This window comes from Lichenostomus cassidix, chromosome 4A (genome assembly GCF_008360975.1).
Source record: "Lichenostomus cassidix isolate B80296 chromosome 4A, HeHo_3.0, whole genome shotgun sequence".
Classification (NCBI taxonomy): domain Eukaryota; kingdom Metazoa; phylum Chordata; class Aves; order Passeriformes; family Meliphagidae; genus Lichenostomus; species Lichenostomus cassidix.
The window spans coordinates 2834807-2862176 of NC_139485.1; the positions used below are offsets into that span (position 1 = coordinate 2834807).

At 47.1% G+C, this 27370-nt stretch overlaps 1 protein-coding gene across 6 annotated transcripts in view; it reads left to right on the plus strand.

The window, feature by feature from the left end:
* AMOT (angiomotin) overlaps positions 1-13147 on the plus strand; it is a 57726-nt gene extending 44579 nt beyond the window's left edge. For 5 of the 6 annotated variants that reach the window (XM_085060074.1, XM_085060075.1, XM_085060071.1 and 2 more), the window contains exons 8-13: positions 4947-5096; positions 6576-6766; positions 8664-8786; positions 9424-9656; positions 10523-10747; positions 11722-13147. In XM_085060074.1, coding sequence (XP_084916200.1) covers positions 4947-5096; positions 6576-6766; positions 8664-8786; positions 9424-9656; positions 10523-10747; positions 11722-11822 — 1023 coding nt within the window. In that variant the 3' untranslated portion in view covers positions 11823-13147. Of the gene's footprint in view, positions 1-4946; positions 5097-6575; positions 6767-8663; positions 8787-9423; positions 9657-10122; positions 10356-10522; positions 10748-11721 lie in introns of those variants that run through there. The other variant, XR_014852170.1, reaches the window with a different exon arrangement.
* The last annotated feature ends 14223 nt before the right edge of the window (positions 13148-27370 follow it).

Consider the following 27370-nt stretch of genomic DNA (forward strand, 5'->3'; position numbering starts at 1 on the left):
GCAGCAGGAATTCTTGCTGAGGTCACTGGCGCCTTGTTGGGCCTGAATTCAAACAAACTGAGGGTTCAAAGGCATCCTAGAGGAATATACTCCAACTGCAAGAGGGAGAAGTGATTTAAATGTGCTTGCTGTCTCTTTTTTTTTTTTTTTTTTTCCCCCCACTGCATTTCTGCCATAGCAGGCAAATTCTTGTGGGGAAGCACATTTTCAGCTGCATCTGAATGGATTCAGCTTTAGGATAAACCCAGAATGTAATGAAAACACCCTGAATATATTAAACAAAGGACTTTGAAGACATCAGAAATAGTGGGTGGGAGACAAGCAGATGCTGACGAGTGTTACCAATTTGCTGAAATAGGAGCTGTCCAAGATGAAGAGGGTAATGGCTGGGTTTGACAAAATGCCTGGGAGAGTTCTGAATCATTGCAGGAAGTCTTCTTCCCCAGAAAGAAAAAAAAAATCTTTGCTGAGTAACACATCTGGAAGCAATGAATCTCTTTCCAAAATGAAGATCCTTCCCCCTCACCTGCTGTGTCCAGGGCTGTGTTTACCCTGCAGAGGCAGCTCAGGGATGTTACAGCCTCCTTTGTGCCTGGTGACTTGACTGAAAACCCCTCATTCCTGTGTGCTCCTGCTCCCTTTCCATGAAACCTCTGTGCCCTCCTCACATCCATCCTTCTGCAAGGACCTGGGATCCCTGAAAGCGTTTGCATGGTTTGTCAAAGCCTAAATAAATGGAGAAACATGGTTTGTTTGGCTTTTAGGATGTTAATCACCTTTCTGCTGGACAGTTGTGGTAATAATCAAATATCCAGGTTTCTGAGAGGAAAACCTTGGCCATTGATTTTAGATGATGCAAGTGCATGCCAAGGGAGAGGGGAAATTAAATGAAACTGGAAATACTTGATCAGGCAGGGCAGAATCTTTCAGGGGTATTCTGTGCATTACTTTACTCTTTGTGTACTGGATTTCTGCAGAGCCCAGGCCACTCCTGGTTGTCTTTATTTTTTTTTGTCCTCAGTCCTGTTGCAGAATTTACGTAAACTTTGTAGTAAATGGCAACTGGAGAGTGCCTGCTCTTGTTTACATTGGTTTAGTTAGAAAATTTTGTTGATAAAATGATAGTGTGACCTCTGATGCTTGGTCAGGACATTTTCCAAAGCAGTCAGGGATTGACCTGGAGATGATAAGGCTATTATTAAAGTTGTGCTGTAGAAAATACTGGGAAAGGAGACAGTCATCCTGCTGTGCTGTGCTTCCAGACATGCACTGAGGTTATTTGAGAGCTTACATCGTAAATAGGTGTTATAATAATGACATTCTCATTAGCAAAATGCTCTGCATTTTCAGAGCACCCTTGGAGGCAGAGCAGTTACGATACATTATGTGAACATGAGCTTGCTTCTTAGTTAAATGCTGTACCATCAAAAGGAAAATCACTATCTTGTCAAATTTATTTAAAGTTACATACCAAAGGGTGTGACTGCATCCTTGTAGGGCTTCAGGAATGAGCTCTTATCAAGAGCATGTGTTCTTTGCAAGGCCTGATGCAGAGGAGAGAATTCCTGCATCCCTTGATGCCATCTCTGCCCTGCTGGATGTTGCTGTGGCCCTTGGCATTGAGCAGCCAGCTTTGGTTCTTTGCTGGGAGACAGAGGGTGGGGAATCCATGGCAAATGACCAAGAACATGCCTCAACACGCTGCCATTTTTCCTTCTTCCCATCTTAGTTCTGTCTTCAGCACCCTGGCAGTACTGAGGAAATTGTTTCCAATTCCTCTCTTAGGAAAACAAGATCATACTCTCGATTTCTGGTAATGAAATCCCTCTGTGCTTGGAAGAATCGTTCCTGATCCTCTTTATATTGAGAGTTCAGATCAAATCAGAAAGATGAAAACAAAAAATTTACAAATTTAGATTTCCCTTCCACCACTTCTGGAGAATTCTGGTTCACAGAAAGGTAAATTGTTCCCACAAATACTTGCAGTAGCAGAGCGGCAGAGCTGGAAATGAATGAGAATGCAAGAATATGCAGTGACTTAACTGAGTACAGCAAGTGCATGAAATGAAAAAATCTTACAGATAAAGTATAATTCTGACAAAAGACATAAGGAAAGTTGGGTTGTCTGGAGCACATCCCTGCCTTTAAAGCTTACTGAACACCTGGGTTCCAAAACCCTGAAAATTACTTGAGGGATTCCTGAATTAATTCTGGTATTAATTTGTTAAAAAATACACACACCAGCCCTAAACCTTCTAACATTCCTAATTCTTCCCGATGCTGGAAGATGAAGTGCATCTTGTGAAGGGAGAAAAAAAATGTTGTGTTTCTGCAAAGCCACTGAACAAGCTGTGCCTGTAGGTTGGGTCTGGTGCCCGAGTCAGGCGTGTGCAGGCAGTGCTGGGAAGTTGGGCAACAGCTTGTGTTGCAACTTTTCACCTGCAGGTTTGGCTGATGGGAGCACGTTCAAAGTGAATGTTTCAGTGGAATTTCTGTGTCCTAATTCTGCTTTTTGGCTGGGCTCTTGGTATTCTTTGAATGCAGGCCAGAATGTTAATCCACGCATATGCATACTCAGGTTTGTTAATTGTGAAACTGTAAAATGTTGTCGGTGGCTGCTTTTGCAGGATTTGGCCTGTGTGCTCAGAAATTTAAATGCTTTGGAGGTTGTAAGAGACCAAATGTCCATCACCTTAACTTCTTTTATCAAGAAGAGAGAGGGAAGAGAGCTGGTTTTGAAGAGTTTATTTTTCAGCTTGATGCATATTTCACTGCTAGTGAGTTTATCTGGTTGTTCCTCACTCTTGCCCAGGTCAAAACTCAAGATACTGAGTGCTCTTCATTTTAATCTAAGTTTAAAACTGTGCATTAATCCACACTTTAGGGGAGTCTGAGAAACCTTAAATTGGTGTTACCAAGCACTATGATCTGGAGTAAAAAGATTTATTAAGTATAACATATTTATTAATTTTCTGCAGTGCAGCAGTGGAATATTAAGCTGTATTAAAATGTGTTTGTCCCTTCCATTCCAAATAAGCTTGAAATCTTGAGCAATCAAAGAACAAAAATACCTTTCTACTGTACATGCACTGGTGGGAAGTCCTTTGGTTGGATTGCTCACTGTTTATAGTAACTTTTATTATAAAATTCTTGTTTGGGAAAAATCCTCTAAGGCAGCAACATTCCTGCTGTGAGATTAGATGCCTGCTGACTTTCTGAAGAGAAGAAAAGGATACTATGTCTGGGATTAATAGTGTTTGGAGATTTTTCTCTCTCTGCTCTTCGCATTGCCTGAAGGAACAGGAGTGAGAAAAGGGAAAATCTTTTAAGAAACACATGATAAGACGTTTTTGGAGCAAAGGTGCGATGTGAGAACAGCGCATGTTGTTCAGATCAAAGTATCCTGTGTCTGCTGAAACTGAGAGCAGATTCCTAGGGAACACTGTCAGAATGGGGCCAACCAGCAGTGATACTTTCCCAGAATACTTTCCGCTTCCAAGAAGGACTTCCTGAGCCAAAAGTGGTGTCTTTTGTCTTTAATATCCCTCAGTGGACTTTTCTTCCATGAAGCTGTAGAGCAGCTCTTTGAACTCACATAAGGGAGTCTGTGTTTTGCATTGTGGTGCTTCTCTAGAACTTTGGCTCCGGCTGTTGGGAAAAGTTGCCTTCTTCCTGCTATTTTTGTATTTCAGGGTTTATGACAATCAGAGCTCCAAAAGCAGTGCCCCAGATTTGCTGCACAGGGCCAGCTAGTTGCAATTGTTAGTCTTTTCCTTAACATAAAATAATGCCCACAGGTGTGAAGTATTCCCTATATTTGAATAGAGCTGGGCCCTGGGTATGGGTTATTTTTTTGCTTTTTTTTAAATTAATATTTTAATTTGTTTTTATCCTGCCTGAACTGTGGATTAACCTTGCTAAGACAGTTACTGGGGGGCTCAGCATGGTAATTTTTGTTGCTTCTTGTGAGGCAGGGTGGCAGCTTGGCTTGCAGGATGAACAATGGAGTAGGATGGCCGGGCAGTGGCAGGAGCAAAGCAGGACCTCTTAGGCCAAGAAGAATGTCCAGACTGCTGGGATAAACCTGGCATGGGGAGAACCTGGGCCATGGCTGGTGTGTGCTTTGATGCTATTATTTTATTGTGATGGGACTGCAATAGGATCCCACAAATTTTGATTCAGTTTCTGCTTAATCTTGTAAAATTGCTGCCAGCAATTTTCAATATTGCACTGAGAGTGTTCCCAACTCGTGGAACAGCTCTAAACATTGCTGCAGTTACCTTGGAAACGTGTGTCAAATCACTCAAACACTGTTTGAATCCCTGGTGCCCTTTCTAGTCCATTGCTGCTCTCAGGCATTTGCAACAGATAATTTCCTCTCGTTCCTCATCATTGCCATGGAGTCACTGAGAACAAAAAGGACCAATGCACCCAGCAGGAATGCAGAGATGGGACAGAGCTGTAACATCCTGAGTGTTCAGTCCAGAGCAGGAGGCCAAGGCTTATTGACAGCAGTCTTGAGACCTGGAATCATGGAATGGTTTGGGTTGGAAGGGACCTTAAACAGCATCCAATTCCAACTGTCTGCTGTAGGGTTATCTTCCTCTATCCCAGGCTGCTCCAAGCTCCATCCAGCCTGGTCTTGGACACTTGCAGGGATCCAGGGGCAGCCACAGCTTCTCTGGGCACCCTGTGCCAGGGCCTGACCACCCTTCCAGGGAACAATTCCTTCCCAATATCCCATCTAACCCTGCCCTCTGGTAATGAGAAGCCAATACCCCTTGTCCGGTCTCTTCACACCCTTGTAAATAGTCTCTCTCCATCTTTCTTCTGGGCTCCTTTCAAGGTTCTGGAAATCACCTGGACATCTTCCTGGTGGTGGCAAAACATGAAGTTCACTCGTTCTCATTATTTAGCTTCTGATGCCTTTCCTTGCTGTGTTTCAGCTGAAAAAGAAGCAGGTCTATGTGGAGAAGGTGGAGAAGATGCAGCAGGCCTTAGTTCAGCTGCAGGCAGCGTGTGAGAAGAGGGAGCAGCTGGAGCACAGGCTGCGGACCCGGCTGGAGAGGGAACTGGAATCTCTCCGCATGCAGCAGGTACACCATGGCCCTGCTGGGCTCCCTGCACCTTACACCTCACTGAAGAGAAAGGCACTGGGTTTTTTCGTCTTGTTTTGTTAACAAACTTTTCTTTTTATGAGCTAAAGTAATGAATTTGCTGGCCATTGTGGTGTTTTTACTTGACTTAATTCTGTTTCAACAAGAAAATTTAGATAAGGAGCAACAGAGGATGCATCCTGTGCTAGGATGCAGAAATAGCCACGTTAAGTAACCTGGTTATATTTGCTTTGAAATGACTTTATAAATCTTGTTCACAGTTTGGGATTTTATATAAAATTCATTAACAACTGGCCTGAAAAAAGGCCTTTAAAAACCTTCTGCTTTTAAAAAAACCATACAAGACTAAACCAGCAAAACCTATTCTATAAATGCAGTTGATGGGAATGGATGGGAGCTTCACACAGACCATATTGCAATTGTATTATGAGTCTTTTTCAGTGAAAAGAATGAATGATAACTAGATTGTGCAGGTGTGTTACGAATTAAATGTGAAGTTTTAGTTTTACTTCAGCCTCTGTCAAACACAGGTGAACTGTCAGGTGTCTAAATTTTACTGGAAATAGGATGCAGGTCTGTGTTCTAACATTTACTTTCAGGTTATTTTTATCCCCTGACTTCCACCTCTGCCTAGGAATGGATGTTTAAATCTTGGGGGTTTGTACTGGTTTTAGTAGGAGTTACAGTAATTTGATAAACTTTTCTGTTACACCTTTCGAAGATTAGGTACTCTAAACCTCACAGATTTTTACACTGAGCCTGAGCCAACACAAAAAATTGCTTTTTAACCTGGTTAAAAATTTTGAGCTCAGCATAAAATAACATGTCTGCCCAATTTATTTTCTTTTAAATCATTAATTTTATTTTTTAAGTCAAATGTCTTGCTAATCCCAGATGAGACTTCCATATAAAACTGCAATTTTATTCATTGAACTATTACCTGAGCAAATCTGCACTCTTCCTTATTTTGAAAAGGAACGCTGCCTGTCTTCCAAATCTTGCTTTAGAACTGGATTATTTCAACTCCCAGCTATACACTGATCATATTAATTTAATAACCAAATGCTTTAAAAATATTTTGGATGTATTTTTTTTTTGAAAGGGTGATAACTCTTGTATAATATTCAGTGCTTTGCTGAACACTTGGGAGTCAGTCTGTATTACTTCAGGCATTGTGGATGGGCAGTGCACATCACACCTGTGTAGCACACTCTAGCTCTGGGATGCATATCTGGGGCTTTGCACGTGGAAAAAAAGGCCTTGGGAGGAGTACTTTCCATCTCAGGTGTTTTCTTGTTAGTCTGCCCAACACAACATAAAGCCACTGCATTTCCCTCTGAGGGGTTTCTTGAGCCAAAGCAGTAACAAAAAAGCAAACCAGCCAACCCTGAGCCTGACAGACGCATCCTGAAACTTTTCTATTTTTGTTTTGTTTGGTTTTTTTCTCTTGGGAATCAGCGTCAGGGCACATCTCAGGCTGCCAACGTCTCCGAGTACAATGCCACGGCACTCATGGAGCTCCTGCGGGAGAAGGAAGAGAGGATCCTTGCTCTGGAAGCTGACATGACCAAGTGGGAACAGAAATACCTGGAGGAAAGTGTGATGAGACAGTTTGCTTTGGATGCAGCTGCCACTGTGGCTGCTCAGAGGTAAATAAGACTTTTCATAGCGCTGGGATTATTTTCTTTTTCCAGTTGAATGTCATGTTTCCCACCCAGGAATGTTGTCATGCCACCCTCCCGTGATCGCTCGCCCTGTGGGCTGAACAGCTCCTCAGACCTCTGCATGCAAGTGGAGCTTGGCTGCTCTTCCTGAGAGCTGTGCAATTGCCAGCAATTAGAAACATTTTTCCAGGGGAAGATTCCTCCACATGCAGGAGTCATTTTCCAGACTAGAACTGTTCTGAGCCATTCCTAGAAGCTGTTGATTCAAAGGAGAAGAGGCCTGGGGTTTTTTTTTATTTTTTTATTTTTAAAACAGGAATCAGTCCTTGCTGAAGTCATGTGAGATGGGGTGAGCTCGGTGATTCACATCATTCACCCTGAATGGCTTCCTTGTTCTCCAGAATGTTTTTGCAAATCACTTTGTGGTATTGTCTGGTTACTAACCAGAAACATCTACTAGGAAATTCTGCTGAAAACATTCTGTTGTGTATGGTGAGCACTGCTTTTGGGGGTGGGAAGGGTGTCTGAAATTTGGTAACAAGTTCCCATTCCAAGACAATTGTACAGAAACACTTATTATGGCTGTAAATAGGCCTGAGTGCCTGAGCTGGTTGGTAAACAAGCTGTTACTGGAGTGCAACTCCTTAGCATTAAGCCTTGCTTGCACATCATTGTCTTGCTCACTGGTTTATGGCTCTGGACAGCAGATTTTATTGTAGATTGTTTCATGAGCCAGATCCAGCTAGGGATGTTATCACAACTGGCGTCCCAGCTTGTAAGATCACACTGGAATTACAGGGGTGAAGCTGCAGATCTGCTGTGTTAGCGCTTAAAGACTTATCTTATCTTGCTCTAGAAGCAAGCTGTTATTTTAGGGTATTGATGCTTCTTGTGCACTGTTTTCCACCTCCCCAGAGATTCCCTAAAGGTTCCTGCTGCTGCTTGTGCTTAGAGGCCATGTTATATTTCCAGCGTGGGCTGATAAACTGGGGCCTGGTCTGTTGTTTATCATGGAGTGGGAGGGGATGTGTTAGGCCTGCTCAGGTTTCAATAAATGAACAAGAATGTTGTCCAGTCAAGAAAGAGCCTCTGTTTTTCCATTTCCATCTCAATTCCACTAATTCCAGTGGGAACCTCATCTACTCTGTCCAGATTTCTTTCCCTTTTCTTTAACAGTGAGAACTGGCATCCCTTAGGAAGCTGAGGTTGCAGGAAGGATGCTTTAGGGCACAGGCAGGAACTGGCTAAGGTTGGGTTTCTTTGGTGAATGATCTTCTCATGCCCTTCAACATTCACAAATAGCATGAAATACTCATCATTTGGTTAGTGGACTATCAACTATCACAGTGTTAGCATTAGGCACTATATGGAATCAGTCTGAAACTTTTCAGCTCTTTCCAAGTTTTTTTGACTAAACTGCTTAGGATTGCTTAAGAAACTTCCATGCCTTGTTCCCTTTGATATTTACATCCCCTGTATGATACTGTTGGAAGGGGAAGGGAAAAAGCTTTATATCTGAAGTGAAGTTAGTGCTGTTTCAATTGAAGAAAAGTCCTTGGTGTTCTTTTGCCCTTCCTGTGTCATTGGATTTGCCTCATTGATCAGTTTAGAGTAGTGCAGTGACTCAGTTTAGATTAGGGACTGGTCTGAGAAGGATCAGGAGGTTGTTGTTTTAATGATCTGCATGCTGTTGTAATCCTTCTTCATTAGGACACAAATGAGGTTCGGAATTGGATTTTTGGAAGACACTGAGCCAGCTTAAACTCAAAAAAAAAAAAAGGGATGTTCTTATTTGTTACTTTTGAGCAGTATTTCTGTGCTGCTGGGGGGAAAAGCAGCAAATTTAGCAGGTTCCTTCATCTGCTGTTCTGCTTGTTCCCAGGGACACGACGGTGATCAGCCACTCGCCCAACCCCAGCTATGACACCTCGCTGGAAGCTCGCATCCAGAAGGAGGAGGAGGAGATCCTGCTGGCCAACAGGAGATGTCTTGACATGGAGGGAAGGTAAAGTGCAGTTTGGTGCCTATCTGGCTTCTTTGGGACAGGGATTTTAAATTAATTGCCTGGGTAGACGCCTCAACCAGAAAGTCTTGTGTCTTCACCAGCAGCAGTGATGCCAAATGCCAGACACTCCTTTGGCCAAGGAAGTATCTACATAGCAATCCAAAACCTGTCTTGATACTGAGGGCTAATGCAAAAAAGCCTTGTCTTAGATTTTTTGCATCTAGTTTGTTCTTCTTCTCCCTTCAGGGCACCTTCATCAGACCCCAGGCTCCAGCCACCCCTTAACAGGCTCACTGAGCTGTTTTCCCTGGGGTTGGGCCCAGTGCAGACTCCCCAAAGTGTGTTAATTCTTTCTGTTGGTCTTGTGTGCTGCCCATAACTCTCAGGTTTGTCTCCAAGCCCTTTCCATGGCTGTTTAGAGCAGTTTCCAGCAGCCAGAGGTGGGTGGGTGCTTCAGAGCACTTTCTCACATGATCTGCTCTGTGGGCCAGAGAGCAGCCAGTGCCCAGGACAATCTCCTGGCACCATCTGCCTCCCCGGATACCTAAGGTAGCCCTAGTCACAGCCACAGGGACACTGAGGCCTCAGTGCAGGGAGAGAGGAGACACTTAAACTGTTCTTTTTCCTTCCCCCAAAGGATTAAGACTCTGCATGCTCAGATCATCGAGAAGGACGCCATGATCAAGGTGCTGCAGCAGCGCTCCCGCAAGGAGCCCGGCAAGACAGAGCAGCTCTCCTCCATGAGACCTGCCAAGTCCCTCATGTCCATCTCCAACGCTGGCTCAGGCTTGCTGTCTCACTCCTCAACGCTGAGCAGCACTCCCATCCTGGAGGAGAAGAGGGAGGACAAGAGCTGGAAGGGCAGCCTGGGTAATTTCCAAATACTGGTGGCAATTCTGATACATGAGCCACTTCTTGGAGGGGAGGCAGGAGCAGCAGAGGAGGGTGTTGGACAGACAGATCAGAGGGCCTGGCCTGCACTAAAGCTGGCTGCAAGCAAGATGGGACACATTTGGAATAGCTGCTTATTTTAATCACTTCTAGTAAATAGTGACTTCTGATACTCAGGCTCTGCCATTAAGCATGTAAGCCTTTATTCCCAGTTTGGTACTTGACTTTAAGAAAGTCTGCAGCTTCACCCCTGTAATTCCAGTGTGATCTTACAAGCTGGGACACCAGTTGTGATAACATCCCTATCTGGATCTGGCTCATGAAACAATCTACAAGTTTTCAGGGTTACCAAGCACTTGCTTTCAGCTGGGTGTTACAGCTGACTGCAGGTATAAAGTCTCCTTGAATTGGAGCAGAGATACTAATCAGGATTTCTGTCCTGTAGTGTTGTGCCTGCACCAACATGACTCCTGTCTGGAATGGCTCAACAGCATTGTTCTGAGAAAAGGAGTTGTAACAAAGCAAATCCCAGATTTTTTTTTACCTGGAAGAAGTTGGGCATAGAGGCCTTCCTCTGACTGTAAAAACCTCCTAAAATGCAAATGAGAACCTGTTGCAGGTGATTTCAGAATGTGCAGAGTGTGCAAGCAGCAACATGGGGACATTGCTATTTCTCAGGTACTTCAGCCCCCAGGGGTGGAAGGTGCAGTGGAAAGGCAAACCAGTGCTGCCTCTGGAAGGATGGAGCACTTTCCAGACCCTTGGAGCAAGCACTGCAGAGTGGTGCAGAGCTGACACCACCTTGTTTTCTGTGGTTGTGCCATTTCCTTCCCTTTTGCACGCAGGTGTTCTGCTGGGAACAGAATATCGCTCGGAGTCCATCCCCTCCACGCCCTCTCCTGTCCTTCCCTCCACGCCGCTGCTGTCAGCCCACTCGAAGACAGGCAGCAGAGACTGCAGCACCCAGACAGACCGGGGCAGTGAGCAGGGCAAAGCTGCTCCTTCCCCTGCAGCTCCCACCCCAGCACGACTCCCCAGCACCAACCTGACCTACAGTGCAGAGAAAACAGGTAACAGAGCTCAGCTGCTGCCCCAGGGGTGCCCCTGCCACCCACTCCCCATCTGTGGGGCAGCCCTGACGTCTCTTTCTCCATCCAGGCAAACTGGGGTTAGCTTTTGTGAGGACAAGTGGATTTCAGGGACAAGTGTGAGTGTTCTGAGTGGTCTCAAATGCTCTGAAGGGAAAAAAAAAGGCTTGAAGAGTGGTAGCACAAGTGTGGGCACACTGGGCGGGGAGGCACAGCGAGATTTGAGAATTGAGAACAGGGAAATGCAAATTCCTGGGCAGTCTCTGAGTCAGTGTCTGCTCTGAAGTGAATTGTGAGGAGGTTGTGGGGTTTAAACAGCACATGAAAATGGGCTGTTCATCCTGGCCATTGCATTGAGTGCCATCCAAAGCCAAGTGGACTCAGAGAAGGGGAGGGAGAAGAAGGAGAGGGAACTATCCCAATCAAGCCCTCTCAGTACCATCCCGGGCGAGATCCAGTTGACAGTGACTGTCACAGGAGCTGAATTTGCTTCCCACAGAGCTCCCAGCTGGCAAGAGCTGCTCGTTTTCCAGCCCACTCTGCCAAATCAATGCAGATTACACAACCTTGCCTCTTCTCCTTACAACAATGCTGTTGTTCTTTATGGCAGAGAGCATTTGGCTGGGCTCTGCCTCCTGCCCATGCTGTGCTGTTTAATGGATATCGAGGGAGAACAGGTCTGGTGCTGAAAATCCACCCTGAGTGCATTGGTTTAAATGCAGTCTCTCCAGTTTTATGTGGATTTGTGTATCAGTGGGAGGTACCCAAAGGGAATCTGATAAAATAGCTTTATTTGTCTGGCTGCCTACATGGGAATTGAATTTTTAAAAATTAAATAAGTTATTAGCTGTCTTTGGCCAGTGATAGAAGATGACTTAAAATGTTAAAGGCATATTTCTAACCTCATTGAAGTTACACCTTTAATTGTCTGTCTCTTGTTTTTCCTCATCACCTAGATGGGCCACTCTTCCACTCCAGCACTCTTGAAAGAAAAGCCCCTGTTCAGACTGTGGGGCAGGACCTCCCAGATGGAGAGATGGTAGAATACCTCATCTGAAAGGCTGTGCCAGGATCTGAGCTGGGATAACAGTAGCAAGAAATTTTTAAAAGACATTTTTATTGGGAAAAAAAATGTAGTACCTGAGTAATAAAAGAACACTCAGCTGTTTGCTCTTGTATATTATGTCTCAAAAGTTTGGACAGGTTAATTTATAATTTGTTCTAAATTATAAAAAGCCCGTAACACTTGTTCTTTGAAAGTTTCCCCCTTTATTTTTTAAATACTGGATCTGGTAACATCTGGAGGAAAAAAATAGAGCTTAGGTGCACTACATCTGGTATTTCATTTCAGTGTTTTTAAAGTCTCTTAAACAGAAGTACCTGCTCTCCCAGGTGCTGGTTATATGTCTAGCTTGAATGTAGTAAGGTGAGCTTAATGGCCTTAAAATGATCAGAACCAGGGACTTTGTGGTGAGCATCACTTCATGGTTTTAGAATACAGGTGTTCTGGGAAGCTTTTATAAATCTGAGCTGTGAGCAAGGGAGATTTTTCCCTTTCACTTCCTCTTTACTCTCAGTGTAAGAACTCAGAATAGGTATTTCATATTCATAGGCTGAAAAGATTTCCATTTTCTCTGTGGTAACTTTTTTTTTTACTTCCCAAATTTCTTCGTTATTTCTGTATTAAAACAAATTACTCCGGTGATTAATGTCGCATTTCATATTTGTAGTTCCTTTTGCAAGATTTGCCACACTTTTATACTTAAGTACTTTTTCAATAATTTGTACAGTGGATAGTAAATAATATATTGCATTCATGTGTTACATAAATTAATAAGGAGAATTTACAGGCCCAGCCTTGATCTGTTAGATCAGATTTCTGACATTGTAATTCCATTGGCTTTAGTGAAACTACTCCAAATTTACCATAGTGCAGGTGGGAAGCCCTGCTGCTTTTCAGTTTTAGCAGCTTAATCTACTGCATCTGTGGAGATCTTTCTCTGTGGCAGACTTTTCTATATTTCAAATGCCTTCAACTTTGTATATCCCTCCTTTCTGGATTCTTTTTTCACAGAGCAAAGCCTCAGAGGTAGAGCTTTAAAGAGAAGCTCCATGCAAAGGTTCAGATGGCAGATTCTCTCCTTTCAAAATACTTCTTTAATTCATCTGAGTGGAGAGAGCAGCTTAAAGAAAATCCCAGAGGCATTACAGAAGAAAGTTACATATTTAAGTCATGAGGTTCACTTCCAGATTTTTGGGAACTGGCACAGATGCAGCAGTGCTTTGGTTAAAGAAACTATAAGGAGATATTATGACCAATAGAAGTACCATGAGTATTTTTTGTTACTGTCTTTGCATTTTATTAAAACACTTCAATATTAATTTCTGTTAAAAACTACTTTTTTTTGTACTTGAATGTTAAAATATTTAATTAGCCAGTGGTCACACACTGGGAACCTGGCTAGTTTCCACTTTCTGTGCAGCATTAGAGTAGCAACATTTTTGTGTCAGATCGTTTCACCCCAGAAATAAGGAAATCCAGCAACTAATTATCCCAGAGTTAGTGAATATATTTAATTCCTGGTTTACACTAGCCCACCCTGGATGATTTGAAGTGATTTCTCTTCCTCCTCCACAGTTGTTGAAAATGCAGGAGAAGCTTTTCTCGATAGCTCAAGGTGTCTATCTTTTTGCCATTTCAGCATAAATATCTATATTATATTTTGTGGGTTTGGCTTAAAATGAACGAGGGAGATCAAATGCCATCGAGTGTCTGTGTGAGGGGGGGAGAAATGTTTGAATGCTTTTCTCTTTTAGAGTCAGGAAAAGTTATATTCCGTCTTTACAAATACTTCTGAGCAGCTGGAAAGAAGTTTTACAACTGTAGGACTCTAAATAAACAGTTACAACTCACTTGATTCACATTAGTTCTAAAATGTCTGGGAAAACTCAGATCTTTCACAGATAAAATCTTTCAGAAAACTGATTTTGCCCAATCAGTATTGGCTGTTCAGGTGAAAATAATTGGTTTATCCTCCTTGAAGCTCAACTGTTTTCAAGTGGAATACCACTATAATTTATTTTTACAAATCAAAAAGGACATAATAGCTTTCTGTGAATAAAACAGAGCAACTGTCTCCTCCAGAAATGGGAGCCAGGCTGTCTCTGACAGTCTGAACCATCAGGATTGCAGGAGCAGTTCATTGCCTATGGAAGTAATTCGGGAAGAAGATGGTGCAGTTTTACACTGCTTAGGTCAGGCTCTGTACCCTGTCATTTTGGTTTCTTCCAAAAAAGCAAAAACCCCGAAAATGTGGAAGTTGGAGGTCATTTTCCTGTGCTGACAAACTTAGGAGCCATCAGGAATGTATTCTTCCCCCGGAGCTTCCTCAGAGCCATCCTGATGTGAATGTAAACGAGCTGCTTGCTTTGAGGAAGATATGTACTATAGTCCTCAGTCTCTGTACAGATTTTTATTTTGTTTTTGAGCAGAAACTGCTTTAAGGAGACAAACTGCACACCTAGTTCCTTTGCCTTCTGTAGAGCTTATTTCTAGTAGAAACTGGTTTTTAACAGTGATTGCGACGACCTTTGCAAACCAAAATTTTAGACTAAGAGTTTTTCTTAAACTCGGGTATTAGGAGCAGAATTGTAGCTTTTATAAAGAAAGCCACATATTCTTCTTTGTAGAGCAAAACAAAATGAAGTTTAGTTATTTTTCCTCTTTCCTTTCACTGCTTACAGAATGGCCAAACTCCCAAGTCCTTCCCTTGGGCAGTTCCTTTGTGGTTTGTCTGCTGGGGAGCTGCCTGAGATCTTGAGACTTTTGTTCCCACCTGGCCTGATGTCGTTATTAAACAGCTCCTACCTGGCAGCTCCTGGGGGGGTCTAAAGCAGTGATTTTGTGTCTGAGGACTCCAGGGGGTATGAGAGTTGCTCCTCAGTGGGATGCTGAGGTCACCAGGTGTGCTGGGGCTGAAGTTCTGCCTGTGTGGTCTGTGCTGTTTGCTTGTTGAGCATTGACTTTGTTTCGTGTTTGGGGCTGCCTGTGTTGGGGGAACTGGCAGAGTTTGAGGCCAGACCCATTTCCAAGGACACCTCCTGCTCCAGGAGCCCACGGCAGGGCCAGCAGCTCGTGGGACGTGTGACACCCGTGGGGACTCCGGCCGGACCAAGTGCTCTTCCCACTGAGACAAACCTGGAGCAGTCAGGGCAGGAAAACCCTGGGATAACTGGGATAACTCTCCCTGGGGCTGGCACAGGTTATCCCAGGATTCACTGTGCTGCCTGTGGGTTTGCTCCGTGCCAGGGGTGGGACAGGGGGCTGTGGGGAGGGGGGAGTCTCTTTTCATGTATTTGTATAGGAACTCTTTTGTAAAAGTTAGTGTTTTTATGTCTAGAAAGTAAAAAGACATTGTAAAATGTAATTGTACTGTATTTATGAAGAAAATACATTTCTTTTCAAAAAGATCTTCCAAGTTGGTTTTTGAGTCTGGCTTCCACCATCTCTTAGGCTTTCAGGAACATTGGCATCTAAGTGGTTTGCACTGTGCTGTGCCACTGTACCCTCAGGGAATGTGCTAAATGATGGATTTTTAAGGAAAAGGCCGTGAGCTGCCCTCCTGCCTTGAGCAGAACCTGTGCTGCCCACGTTCTGAAGCATTGGAACACTGGGTTTCCTTCAGCTGGGGCTGTGCTCAGGCTCAGCACTAGAGATGCTGAAATCACTGGAGCAGTGCAGCCTCTCAGCCTTCCCTCTGCAGAGATGAGCTGCCCTCTTGCTTTGGCAGAGGAGCCCAAATCTCATCCCAGACATTGGCACTCAGAATTCCAGTCCGGTCATTTCAGTCTGTTCCATTTGTGAATGAGGAGTTTTGGGAGAAAATGGCTTCAAGTTTCCCTCCCAGCAGGGTTGTGGTCCAGCAGGAGCCCAGTTGGTTGCTTCTCTTTGGGATCCAAAATATCAAAGCATGAATTAAAATACTAAAAGTTTACCATTTCACCACTCCAGAAAGTGTGTCAAGAGAATGACCTTCCCTATATAAATCTATATTGAAGTGAATCACCTGGATTATTTTTTTTTCCTCTTTATTTAAACCATCCAGGTTTATTTTGCAATTTGTGACCACGCTGTTTTGTAATTCAGCTGTTGAAACAGCCATTAAGTCTTTGAAGGTTTATGGCAGCTTTTATTCTAGAAAGAAAACAAAATAGTCAGTGTAAATATACACTAAGAAGTCTTGTAAATGTGAATCTGTGTATTTTTAAAGAATGGATCTTGTGTTTTCAACTTTTTCCCACTGATCTGCTTGTTTTGCAGTAAATTTTCTTAGTGTGAGAAGCTTATGGAATACAAAACAAAAACAACCTTCCCCTTCCCTAGTCCTCACAGCTGCTTGGCCTCTGTCTTTAAGTTTTCAACTCCTAATCAGAGATTTTACGGGATAAAGTAATTGTCATTCCAGTCTCTCCCCTTAGCATCCCGATTTCTTTTTCCCCCTGGCCGGCCCTGCAGCTGCTTACAACTCACACCTTTTAACAGGCAGATTAGCAGCACTTTGAGCTGCGGTGACAGTCACCTCTCCTTTGATGCCTAGACCCTTTTCCAGACATCTGAGGGCATCAGCACATGAGCAGCATTCAGCCCTGTGAGTATTTCCCACATCACAGCCTTCACCAGCCCCACGTGCTTTTTGTTCATGTATTTTCCGTGCATTTCGTTGCCTCCTAATTTATCTCTCCCCTCTCATCGTGCTGTCAGAGGGAAGGAGCAGGGATTACTGGCAAGCAGCTTGAAAGTGGTCAGCCTTGATGCAATTTCACTGTTGACTTTTGAGTTTGATCTCAACATAGCTGTCGCCTCCCCTGCTGTAATAAATACCAGCCTGACAAATCCGGGGGCCAGTGGTCAGCTCAGCACATCCATCCCCTCCACTCTCAGGCCTTTTGATGTTGTTTCTATAAATCTCTCTGGCGTGCCAGAGCAGAAACGAGAAGACAAAAGAAAAAAAACCTGGCCAGACAGAATCCCACAGCTCCAGGATCTGGCTAATAGCTGCTTTATTTAATAACACGAGTGTGGCCCATCTGCACGGGGCTGTGAGAGGAGTGGTTGGGCATTTCACAACCGTGTGATTAACAAAGATTCGACCCCTGCTCTATGGGGAGCAGCCAGGAGCCACTCAGGGAGGATTTGGGGATTCCACATGCCCTCACCTGTCCTGCTGAGCAGCCCACTTGGACATCAGGATCTCCCAGAGGCTGTCCTGAGCCCATGGACAGAGCACCAACCCCTGCTCTGCTGCTGCATCTGCTCAACACCTGCACGGGAAAGGCACCTCCTTCAGCCCCATTGTCTGCTGCTTGGCCTGCCAAGAGTTGGAGCTTAAAAGGGAATAAAAATGAAAAGGTTGGTGGTTTAGGTTTGGTTGGTTGGTTTTTTCCCCCCTCTCAGTTGGCTCCAGCCTTTAGGTGAGAAAGCTCCTTTGCTCCAAATCCTCACTAAGAGCAATGTAGGCAGTGGTTGATTCCACGCCAGCCCCATGGGTGGGAGGAGGCAGTTAAAAGCTAAAACAGTGCACAGTGAGTACAGCACAGTCCCAAGGGCTGCATTATTCTATTTATTGTAAGGTCTTGCCTATTATTGCTGTTAAACACCCCTAGAGAAAAGCAGAATTCCATAATGCCACAGGGACCTTTCCCAGTGACAGCTCTGTGCCTCCCCTTCCTGCTCCCCAAGGCAAAACTTTGCATTTTGGAGCATTTCTCCGAATTCTGTAAGAAAGAATAATATAAAATGGCAGCAGAAGACTGGCCTTGTAAAGGTGCTTTTAAAGTGCTATTTATAAAAAGTGACGCTGGAATGAGATAATCTTCACTTTGTATTGTGGAGGTAAACTGCAGAGGAAAATTTTCATTGATGCCTTGCCAGAAGGAGCACTAATCTTTTAAATATAAGGCTTTTATATATAGTTAACACACACATAAATACATGCAATTTATAAAACCTGGTAATTTTGAGAACCTCATTTTACCCGCTGAAATTTCGTTTTCCTCCCTTGTCATTTTTGTAAACATAAATGGGCAGGTTTGGAACTTCATTATCTCTCTACCCTTCTGTTTTCTGTTGCTGCATTTCAGAACTAAAAAACAAGAAACAACCCCTCCTGTCTGCAGCATTTCAGTTCATTATTTCAGTATTTTGAGGGCTTTTTTGTTGCTTTTCCATTGCTGGTCACCCCAGAGCCCCACAGCTTGGGCAGGATGATGCCTGGGTCATGTTCATTCACAGCCACAATATCAGTGTCTCCACATTCCCCTTTGGCAGGAGGCAAATCCCTGTCCTGTCCTCCTGTGGGAACCACCAGCATTTCCCTGCTGGAGCCACCCAGCCCCAAAGGGGCAGCAGGAATTCCATGTGCTCCAGCAAGGCATCCCTGCAGCTTGGAGAGGAGGCAGCTCTGGGGTGACCTTACTATGGCCTTCCAGTGCCTGAAAGAGACCAAAAGAGCTGCAGAGGCACTTTGGACAATGGTGTGCAGGGATAGACAAGGGGAAATGGCTCCAAAGTGACAGAGAGGAGGTTTAGATTGGATATTGGGAAGAAATTGTTCCCTGTGAGGGTGGGCAGGCCCTGGCACAGGGTGCCCAGAGAAGCTGTGGCTGCCCCTGGATCCCTGGCAGTGTCCCAGGCCAGGCTGGACAGGACATGGAGAAAGCCTGGTCAAGTACAGTGTCCCTGCCCATGGCATGGGGTGAAATGATATCCCAGCCTGTTCAGAGCCAAAACATCTGCACTTGGGCTCATCTCCAGCAAAACCCACCTTTCCTTTCCCACTTGGGGACACATGCCAAAGGTGAGTGGCCTGAGATGTCACTGCATGGTTGGAAAGGTGAAAACAGGGGCAGAGAGCCTCGGCCTGGTTGGTCTGGTGTGCTCATCGCAACCCTTAACCCTCTGCAGCCATGTTAGCCAGGATGTGGGCTTAGAAGAAATGAGATTTGCCAAGGGAGAAGGGCTGGAAGCCTTAATGAGCTGCCTGCTGGCACTCAGCAGTTAGTGCCGGACGGTACGGCCCAATTAGGCTATTAACTTTAGTTCTCTGGAAATTCAGCGATTAATATTACTAATAATTCTCCTGACCTCAAAGTAGTTGCAGAACATTAAAGGAGAAAACTGTTTCTAATTAAGCAATTCCCAATCCTTCTGTTTTCCCTTTTCTCTAAGCCTCTGGTGCCCTCTCAGCCATCCTGGTGTGGAGCTTGCTTGGCTCAGGGATGGGATGTGCAGTGAGCCAGAAACTGCTGTCCCCTCTGCTAAGAAGGGACATTCCTGGAACTCTGCAGCATTTAAAACCCCAAAGTTGGGCAAACCATAATACTGCACTCTCAAAATGACTTCTGATGGGAAATCTTTGTTTCACTGCCAGATGAAGCCCTTGGAAGGAGACCCTAGAAGAGTCCCTGAATCATAAAATCACAGAAAGGTCTGCGTTAGAAGGGATCCTATTCCAACACTCCTGTCATGGACAAAGGTCCCTTCCAGTGTCCCAGGTTGCTCCAAGCCCTGTCCAGCCTGACCTTGGACATTTCCAGGGATCCAGGGGCAGCCACAGCTTCTCTGGGCAGCTGTGCCAGGGCCTGCCCACCCTCACAGGGAGAAATTTCTTCCTAATATCAATTTAAATTAAAATAATTGCATTAGTAGCAACTGAGAACAACTTGTGAGTAGCAAATGGAGGTTAAAGCTGAGTAAATAAGCAACGGGGCTTGGAGATGCCCAGCTGGCACAGCCACGTGGTACAAATCAAACTCAGTTTGACCTGCAGAGTAAAACAGTTTTGCCTCTACAGACACAGTGGGCAGCATCTGCTCTCCCCCTCTTACAGCCCAAACCAAGGCTGCTGAGTGACACCCCACATCACAAAAATCCCAGTTTAACCCTTCCCTGTTGGGAATACAACCTTGATAGCTGTTTCATTTCAAGCCCCAGGAGGAGTGAGGATGAGCAGCACCACGCCAGCTTCTCTCACATGTGGTGGTTTGGTGGTTTAACCCTCTAATGCTGCTGCTGAGTCTTCAAAACAAGATACCCCATGGGAAAAGAAAGCCCTTTTTGGAGAGGCTGAGCAAATTAGGCTTGAAGCAACCATGTGCCACGTGTGGGAAAAGGCTTCAGTGCCAACATGTGTATTTATGTGTGACAATTACAAACCAGGGGCTCAGGGTGCTGAGGCATCACCAACACACTGAGGCTCCTGAACTCCTCACCGAGTGCTGCTCACAGCCCTCCCTGGCAGGGCAGGGTGTCAGTGGGCACCACCCAGCCCTCAGAAGAAGCAAGAAAAGCACATTTTTCAGTGTCCAGCCCTTCAGGGAGACACAACTGAGGCAGGACAGGTCACCTGAGACCCCCAGCCACGGTGCTGTGCCAGAGGCATCGCTGTAGCCTGTGCCAAATGCGCCTTTTTCACTTCCTTTTTTACCATGAAGGAAGGGAAGAATGGGATTTTGGAAATCAGCATTTTTTTCCAAAGAGGTTCGAGCAAAAGATGGAATTTTAACAGCAGCACTTTGGGGACATCTCCACCTGCGGCTCTGCACTGCCTCTCTACCTCCAGCAAGGAACATACAGGACGGACTGCTGGCTTTGCTAGACATCCGTGCTTTTTAAAAAATGACTATTTCATTCTTCACAGAGCAGCTGAATGAGAGGCATGTCCCATTGCTCAGCTAAAGGGCACTATCGGTGTCCGTGCTGCGGCGGGTTCTGGCGATGGGCAGCGCTCTGAGCACCGCAGATAAACACAGCGATAGGGAAATGCAGCCCCGGGCTGGAGGGGCCACAGGGCAGCTGCGCTTTCAAAGGCTCGCCAAGACCCTTCTTAAATTCATTTGTGCTTCTGAAAACAATTGGCGCCTTGTTGGGCTCCCGGAGCTGCAAAAGGCTGGTCGGAAGGAGGCAGGAGATGCAGCGCTGCTCCCGGAGAGCGGCCGGGGGGTCTGGGGACACCGAGGGACAGCCAAGCCTCTAATGTAATTAACTTTAAAAAAACAACAAAACCAACCCGAACAAACACCCCCCCCCCACCAACCAACCAATCAACCAACAAAAACAAAAAAACAAAAACCAAAAAAACCAACCAACCAACCACCAAAAAACCAAAACACAAAACAAACAACAGAAAAACCACCCAAAAAAATCAGCCCCACCCCGCACATGTCTATTGCGGGGCACATCAAAACCTGAAGCTGTGGCTGCCCCTGGATCCCTGAAAGTGTCCAAGGCCAGGCTGGACAGGGCTTGGAGCAACCTGGGACAGTGGAAGGTGTGCCATGGCAGGGGGTTTGGGGTTGGATGGTCTGCAAGGTCCCTTCCAACCTACGATTCTATCCCAAACCCAGCCACGGTCAGCTTTTCTCTCCCGGTGTGACCAAACAGCCATCCCATGGCACACTGCTGGGGCGGGCCATGTCCTGGGACATCACGGCCACCTGCAGTCCCCGAGGAGCCCCGTGTCCCTGCGCTGGGGCTGGCGGCTCGGGCTGCGCCTGCGATCGAGGGCACTGCTTCCCCAAACACCTCTAGATGGCAATCGCTGGCAGCGCTGCCGAGCCTCTTCCCGGAGAACAGAAACCTGGGAATGCTGGCTCGTGGAGCCACCCGCTTTCCTGCCAGCCACCCTCGCTGCTGCAGCCTGGAGAATTAATGCTCCGAGATGGATGTTCTTGTCAGCATCCTTGACGTGCAGCTCCCCGGCCTCGCATCCCTTCTCCCGCTCTCGGCGCTTGGGGAGCGAGAAGCAGGACGAGCCCTCAGCCCTGGCATCAGCTCCTGTGTCTCACAGGGCACCCACATACCCGGAGAAAAAGAACCAAGGCACCCCGTTTATTCCCAGCTGGCTAGGAAAGGTTTTCCCATTGGATCCAAACTTAAAAGTGTGTTTTTAAGTGCAAAGCGACTGGCCAGGCACGGGAGACTTTGCAGGCTGTCTTGCTGCCCTGGGTGCCAAAGGGGGCTGAGCCCGGGGCACCCCAGATTTGGCCAACCCCACTGTCTGGTGCTCCCTGTGGGGGACAGGGACCAGCTGGGTCCTGCTGCGGAGCAGCTTCAAGCCGGGAAACTGCAAATATCGGCGATGGGCACAGTAAAAGGCATTTATTGTGTTAAAAGGAGCATGCTCCCAGCCCCCTGGGCCACCCCCTGCCGCTGCCGGGCAGGTAATGGGGCAAATATTGCTGTTTTCTCTGATAAAACATAATCACAGCTGACCTCAGCCGCAGCAAGGGGAGATGGGGAAAAGCAAGAGTCTCCTTCCAGCTGTGTTTCTTCGTGTTCACACTTAGGCACTGCTGCTCTGTGATTTCCATCTTCTCGTTCTGCAGGTTCCTGAGCTGCTGACAGAGCTGGCAGACAGGAGGTTTTCACACGGAGACCCTCGATTTGCTCTGTCTGTTGCCTCCTGCCTCCAGCTCAGGACCAGGTTTTGCTCATCCTGCAGTCCCAACTCATCCCACAGCCCCGCCTTATCTCACTGCCTGCCCCTCTCCTTCAATTTTGACAACTTTTCCACAAATTTCAGGTTTTTGAGGGAGGTGTCCAGGCTCTTTCTTTCCCTCAGGTGTAGCCCTTCTTTCACCCCCATGAGAACTTTTCACAGGTGAAACTGCAGCACATCCAGCCCTGTGCATCACCACCGTGGCTGGGCACAACCATCATTACTCCCCCTTCCAAAAAAGGGGCTGCTCCTTGCCCCTGGCTCAGGAACAGGATGACCTGCTAGCACGCTGGACACCAAAGAGCTTTCCCAGCAGCTTTGCAGGGCTGCTTTTCCCTGGTGACACCTTTGCCCAGGGCTGGAAGTTGACTCAGCACCAGGGATTAGGAGCTGCAGAGGGGAGTGAGTAGAAAATAATGAATCATTATAGCAAATGATAAATCCCTGCAATAATAAATAATGCAGTAAGAGGTAATTAATTATCTCCATGTACGCTGGGCTGCCTGGTTATTGATTTAGATGTGCTCCCAGCCCAGGCAGCCCTTCAGAATTTCATCTGTGCTGTTCCACCTCCCCCTGTGCTGCAGCTCCGTGCAGGAGTTGCATCTCCTGAAGCAGGAACTGAACTTCCCTGGCACGGCCTGTCCTGCTCCTGTGCTGCTCACTCAGGTGTCTTTTGGCACAGATGAGGACACGTGTGTTGGGATCAGACTGTGGGGACAGGAAGATAACCCCCGAGTGACCCCTGGGAGCACCAGGCAGACGTGGCTGCATCCCATGCCCTGCTGGAGCAGTGATGTCAGAGGCACCAGATGGCTCCCTCACTGCCCGACTTAATGCTGCCTAATGAGGTCACTTCCATAAAAGAGTTAATTATTTCCTGGGAGCCATTTGCTAATGCAATTAAGTCTCTTTCATGCCTGGTTTTAGCAACTGGCTGAGAGCAGGGCTGGTGTGAAAGGCAAAGCAAGGGGTGACCTCTCCAGCAGGTGTGACGGTGCACCCAAAACAGGAGCTTTTCAGTCTCTCTTTCCCAGGAATGGGTAATCAGCTCCCACATCCTGGGCTGATTTGTCATCCTGCGTCCCCCCAGAAGCATTAGAAAGGCCATTCCAGGGATGCACCGTATGTAATGTCATTTTTAAGTGCAGAAGATGGGTTTTAACGACTTATTGTATCTGGTGTCTTGGAGGTGATGGAGCCTGGAGGAGTTCCTTCACTTCTTTTCTTAGGAAATCCACTCAGTACAGATGGCACTCGGAGTGGATTTATTGAAATAAATAGGCAAGGGCTGTGCCCCCAGAGGCCATTCTGCTCCTTTCCCCAAACCTGTGGGTGAAACAGCACCACGAACACGTGCCAGGGCAGTGCAGCCACAGGAGCAACAGCTCCAGCCCTCCCCGCACCAGCACAGCTTTAATTCAAAAATAAACTGTCAGACACAATAAAAAATTAAAACTTAAATTCCTTTAACATCCATCTGCAAGTCTTCTGGCAAGGCTGAGAAGGCAGAGTGGCTGCTGCTCCCCACTGGGCTTTGAAAGGCTCCATGTCCCCCCACAGGACCCTGGATCCTGCTGCTGGTACCCAGTGTTGTCCCCCTGGGGTGGCATTTGGGGAGCACTGCCCACTCCCAGTGTGGCTGGCAGCAAGGAACAGGGCTGCCTGCAAGCTCCCAGGAACCCTTTAAGGGTTGTTGGGTCTCATCCCAACACACATTTAATTTTGTTAGGATTTTTCTGCTCCCTTGTGGGTGTTGCAGGTGTCACCCAGGTGAGTGAAACTCCACAGGTTCTTCCTAGATCCTCCTTTTCTCTCATTTTCCAGAGTTTTTTGTATTCATCTGCCTTTGCTGCTGCTGCTCCGGAGAAGGTGGTGCCATCCCTGTGTCCAGCAGCAGCAGGCAATGACGAACTGTGTCCCCTCCCAGGCGTGCTGCTGCTCTCAGGTGATTATTGCTGTTAATTACTTCCTTCAGAGCAGAAGCCACATGCAAAGCTGTCAGCTCAGAGTTCTGCTTGGCTTCTGCCCTCTCATCTGCAGCCGCTGGCCTTGGAGAGTCCCCTTGGAGGCTCTCGGCGCTGGCAGGAGGACAAACAGCAGTGCTGCAAGGCACTGTGCCACCAGCGCTCCCAGCCGTGGCCCTGTTCCAAAATGTTCCCTTCCCGGTGTTTTTCAGGATGCCTGGGCACAGGGATGTGCTGGTCAGAGCAGAGGATGCAGGAGCAGAGGCTGGCTGGGTACCAATCCCATAGCATCCTCTCTGACACAGGGTGCTCTGCCCGAGCTGGTCCCAGGCACCAACCCTGCCCTGCAGGCTCTGGGCTCTGCACCCAGCTGAGCAGTGGGTCCTGCAGGGGGTTCTGGACACACAGGCAGGGGCAGGAGGGGAGGAGTTCCCCTGGGATCAGAGCAGCCTCAGCAGAGCTGGGAAAATGCAGCCATTAACCCACAGACCGAACGGGACCTCCTCTCCCTCGGGATCGATTCCCAGAGCGTTTATCAGCGCTGTTGATCATCAGGACTGACAGCCTGTCCTGGGCACAGCAGCTCTTCCTGCTTCCACTTTCTCCATTCCAGGCTGGCTGCTTGCTTTGCCCCAATTCCCACATGGGAAAAGCCCAGCTGGTGATGATGGACAGGAGATGATGCTCAGCAGGAGCCCCACGGAGTCATTTTCCCCCTGCTAAGCCCTTGGAGAGCAAATGCACAGCCCAGGGGCTGCACCACAGCTCTGTTCCTGGACAAAGCAGCCTAATAAGCCTCCTAGCAGGGCTGTGAATGAAAATGGGGTTTAACACCACGGGTAGCATCTTGCTCTGGGCTGAGCTCAACTGTAAAGCAGCAGAAGCCACCCCAGGCCTGCTCTTGGGGCATTGGATGATCCTTCAAGGAGCCAAAGGCAGCTGTGACCTTCCTGGGCACAGGCAGGGGTGACAATGCAGATGCTGCAGGGACATCCCTTCTCTCAGAGGACAGGAGGAATTTTTGCAGCTTTAAATACTGACAACTGACCCAGAACAAGAGTTGTCACCATCTCAGCACTGTGGATGGGCTGGGAAGGTGAGGGTTTGTCCTTGTCCACAGCTCATTGTGCTCTTATTCTCTGTTCAGGACAGGCTGCCCACAGTGGGAGGCAGAGGGAAAGGGCAGAACCCCACAGCTCCCTGCTCTGTATGGGATGGTGTAAGAGGCAGCTGGAGCCCACCTGAACCCACAAACAACACTCCTTACAGCTGCTCCAGACAGACCTGGCTCTCCAAGCATCCAGGTTTTGCCTTGAGTAGACATGGATTATGACAGTGGTGCATCCCCTCAGCTGTTTGGTGTCCAAGCTGGCTGCAGGCTCCTGCCTGGCTGCTCTGTCCATGCCAGGGGCTGGCAGCACCTTTAGGTCCTTTACTTTGGGACTTCCTGGCTGAAACAGGTGGGACACAGAGGAGACACCAGCCAAGAAGGAGCTGGGGGTGAACACAGCTCTGTAAATCCCAGCAGCACAGGAGGAGAGCAGCAGTTTGGAACTTGAATTGTTGAAGTCAAGAACTGAAGTCCAAGTGTCTGCTGTTTCCCCCCAGTTTCCATGCACAAGCCACCAGCAGCACCCCCTGCCCTGTGCCCAGCCCTGCAGCCCATCCTGCTCCCAGTGCATCCCTGGGGATGTTCCCTCTGCAAATCGCCATGGAAACAGAGCCAAGGCACACAAAATCTGCCTCTGAGCAGAGGTCGAGGTAGTCCTGCCAGGGCAGGAGCCTCGTTCATCCCTGCTGCCTTCATCCTCAGTCCCTGGGGCTTGCAGCTCCACAAACAGCAGGGACAGGGCAAGGAAACCTCATCCCAGGGCTCCTTGGGCATGTTGTGACTTCCCCTGGGACACAGAAGGTGGTCAGTTCCCTATTTCTGTGACCTGGCAGGAGTTTGCAGTGATTTTTAATAAAAATGTACATGTTGAATTGATGCTGGTGAGGACCAGCTGCAGGGCAGCACTGAGGGGTGACAACTCATTAAACTTCAGGGTCCTGACTGCTTGTGCATCCTCAGAAAAAATGAGTCCTTGCTAATTTGCTCAGACTCTTGCATGGGCATAGGCATGACTGTAGTTAGAGCTGATTCTGGTCCCAGTTCCCTTTCCCAGTGGCACTGGTGGCTGCCTGAGACCCTCTGTCCCTGCTGGTGGCACTCTGCCCTACCCCTCCTTGCTGGGAGCCTGTGGATGGCCCAGCCCTCACCTTGCTTGCTCCAGGAAATGAGGAAAAGTGGCTGCTGGATGGGGATCAAAGCCTCTAAATTCTCCTTTAATAAATCTCAAACCCAAAATAAAGGTCAAAACTTCAGCAGGGTCAAAGGACCCACCAAGAGAGCAGCCACTGCCCCGAGGAGGAGCTGTCCTGTGGGAGCAGAGCAAAGGCAGAGCAGGACCTGCCAGGTTCCCCTTTCCCTCCACTGTAAGGTGCCCAGAAGAGGCTTTCCCAAACACCAGTTCCTGTTCCATCAGGAATTTCTGTGCCTCTCCCTGGGTTTCCAGCTCTGGCTCTTGTTCAGCTGGGTCCCATCACCAAGCAGAGCTAACTTTGCCTTCTACTCACTTAGGTATAAACAATCTTTTACTATATTAATTACTTTGCACAGAAGGATAAGACATAAATTATAACCCAATTGTTATAATTGCATGTTCTTAGCACGTGTGCTTCGTTGCTAATTATCCCCCTTCTCCCAGGCAGATTAAAACACAGAAGCATTGGATCACTGCTGCTGGGGAATGAGGCTGCTGAGGGAGGAGAGGGAGCCTCTTCTTGCCACCAAAGGGGTGTGAAATACAAATACAGCCCCTTTCCTCCCCAAATTAAATTAGTTGGAGGTGGTGCCTGCAGCTTTCCCGTGGGACAGCGATGCCCATGGCAGCCCTGAGACCTTCTTCCCATTCCATGCCTCCCATCCTGCCTCCTTCCACTCCCACTGCAGCTTCTCTTGGGTTTAGACTGAAAAAGAAAATGGTATTGATAGCTTTTTTACTTATTCCTGCTAGGCCTATGGCTTTCCAGCCAGTGGCCTTGGGGCAGGGTGAGTGGTCACAAGCCTGGCAGAGCCTGCAATAAAGAAAGAGAACAAA